General features: G+C 31.7%; 1 protein-coding gene across 2 annotated transcripts in view; it reads left to right on the forward strand.

The window, feature by feature from the left end:
* Positions 1-2380, forward strand: part of UBA3 (ubiquitin like modifier activating enzyme 3) — a 20425-nt gene that overhangs the window by 12147 nt on the left and 5898 nt on the right. For both annotated transcript variants that reach the window (XM_006917480.3, XM_006917481.3), the window contains exons 6-10: positions 174-217; positions 550-614; positions 916-1071; positions 1882-1984; positions 2110-2223. In XM_006917480.3, the coding sequence (XP_006917542.1) occupies positions 174-217; positions 550-614; positions 916-1071; positions 1882-1984; positions 2110-2223 (482 nt within the window). The remainder of the gene's footprint in view (positions 1-173; positions 218-549; positions 615-915; positions 1072-1881; positions 1985-2109; positions 2224-2380) is intronic.

Here is a 2380-nt window from a genome sequence, read left to right on the forward strand (position 1 = left end):
AGTGAAAAGATTTTGTCAAAGTGTGTTGGATTCATTTTCCTTCAATTCCACTGTTTTGAACATTTATATCACTTATTTTATATATACATTTATAAGATTTTCCTTATGGCATTGTCAAATTTACTTTACAAATTACAAATTTAGAAGCTTTAAGTTCCTTTACTTAAATTCAGACATTTCAATAAGATTCAAGATTTTAACGACACTTTCTATCGACGTAAGTTATTCGGTTGAACTTCTTAGTAAATTCTTACTATTTTTTAGTTGCTAGCTATTTGAATATTACTTGCTATCTGAAGGCTGTCCTGTTGCTTTATTCTCTTGGTGTTGGCTTTCAGTAAGATTGCAGATGGGTTGAAAAGAGAATGCCAGTTTTAATTCTTACTTAATTCCATTTAACTGCATTTTCCTGTTCTGACTTAAGTAAAGATTATTCAAGGATTAGGAGTTGTGTGTGTGTGTGTGTGTGTGTGTGTGTTTTCTTAAAAAGTATAAATTTTGTGCCATGGCATTAAAAAAAACTAAACCTGCATTTTTTTTTTCTTGTAGAATTTCATATAATAGTATGTGGACTGGACTCTATCATAGCCAGAAGATGGATAAATGGCATGCTGGTAAAGACTTAAGCGTTATGGTTCTCTGAGGTTCTTGCTGTTGCTCTCAATGCACTAAAAGTTAGAATTGCATATCATATTTTTGAAAAATCAGAGTTTATTTAATTTCCAGTTAAGTACTTGTACTTCTTTTTGTTTATTGCTGGTCGTTTTCAGGCAAGGACATAAATGTTAATATCATAATCCTTTGATATATTAGTACTCAGTAATGCTATTGACTTGTAGAATTACTTGATAGCATGCTTTTTTAAAAAAATTCTTATTCCCCTCTCTTTTTAAACCCTTCAAATAATTTTCCTAGATATCTCTTCTAAATTATGAAGATGGTGTATTAGATCCAAGCTCCATTGTCCCTTTGATAGATGGGGGGACAGAAGGTTTTAAAGGAAATGCCCGGGTGATTCTACCTGGAATGACTGCTTGTATTGAATGCACACTAGAATTGTATCCACCACAGGTAATTCAGAAAGTACCTGCATTTATTTTATAGTATCTTGGGATGGAATTAGGGTTGAAATATTGTCTCTTCAGTATTTAGGATTTTTATTTAGAGGTAACCATATTTTAAAAATCATACTAAGAAGAAAGATGATAAAATATGAAATTCAGCTCTATTTGAGGAAAGTAATGGACCGAATATCATAGCTATGATACTATTATTTTGATAATCCATTTGTATTTTTATTTTGGAGAGTAGTGATCAAAGGATCAATTAAAAATTATATATGTTGAGATAGAGTTATAATCTGTTTTCTTCTGTTTTTGCTTATGGTTGTTTCAGAGAAATAAATACCAGGGTGAGAATGATCTTTATGAAGGTGGGGCTCTTTAATCTACAGACCCACTTTCAAGGACGGTTGGAATTTTGGTTTCTAAATGTAATAATTTTATGCATATTTACTTGGGATTAATTTAACTTTGGATTTGCTTACATTTTATTTTTTATCTTCATTTAATGTCAAGTAAATATAAAATGCTCATTTGAGAATTTATTTAGCACTGTCTTCTTGTGGTCTAACAAACTGAAATTTATATACATTGTAAATGTAGGGCAAACCTATTTTTATAGTCAGATCAGCCTAAGTGAAGTGACTCAGATGCTTTCTCTTAGTTTTAGAAATATTATGGTATAACAGTTTTGTTTCTATAAGTGGAAGGCTAGGATGAATTATAAGAAACTTGTTACAAACTAGATCATAATTAGAAGTGACATTTAAAAATGATTCATTGTTTTAAATCTTCTAAAAAGGGCAAACTATGGTTTTAGGTTAATTTTCCCATGTGCACCATTGCATCTATGCCCAGGCTACCAGAACACTGTATTGAGTATGTAAGGATGTTGCAGTGGCCCAAGGAGCAGCCTTTTGGAGGTAATAAACCTAATTTCATAATCCAGAATATAGACTATTCATCTGTATTATTCATTTGGATAATTACATTAAACACAAAACGATTTATATTTACATGTTTCTCTCTTTTTTTCCCCCCCTAATAGAAGGGGTTCCATTAGAGGGAGATGACCCTGAACATATTCAGTGGATTTTCCAAAAATCCCTAGAGAGAGCATCACAGTATAATATTAGGGGTGTTACATATAGACTCACTCAAGGTAAGTTAGTGATTTGTAATGAATTACAATCTGGCGTGATCCTTTTTTTAGGGGCTGGCAGTGCTTTGGAGGAAATAATAGATAAGTGATTGACCATATCATCCATTCAAAGTTAGTAAAGGTACCATGAAATAGTAGTTTCCATGTGTCCCAAAGT

Source organism: Pteropus alecto, unplaced genomic scaffold (assembly GCF_000325575.1).
Source record: "Pteropus alecto unplaced genomic scaffold, ASM32557v1 scaffold75, whole genome shotgun sequence".
NCBI classification, from domain to species: domain Eukaryota; kingdom Metazoa; phylum Chordata; class Mammalia; order Chiroptera; family Pteropodidae; genus Pteropus; species Pteropus alecto.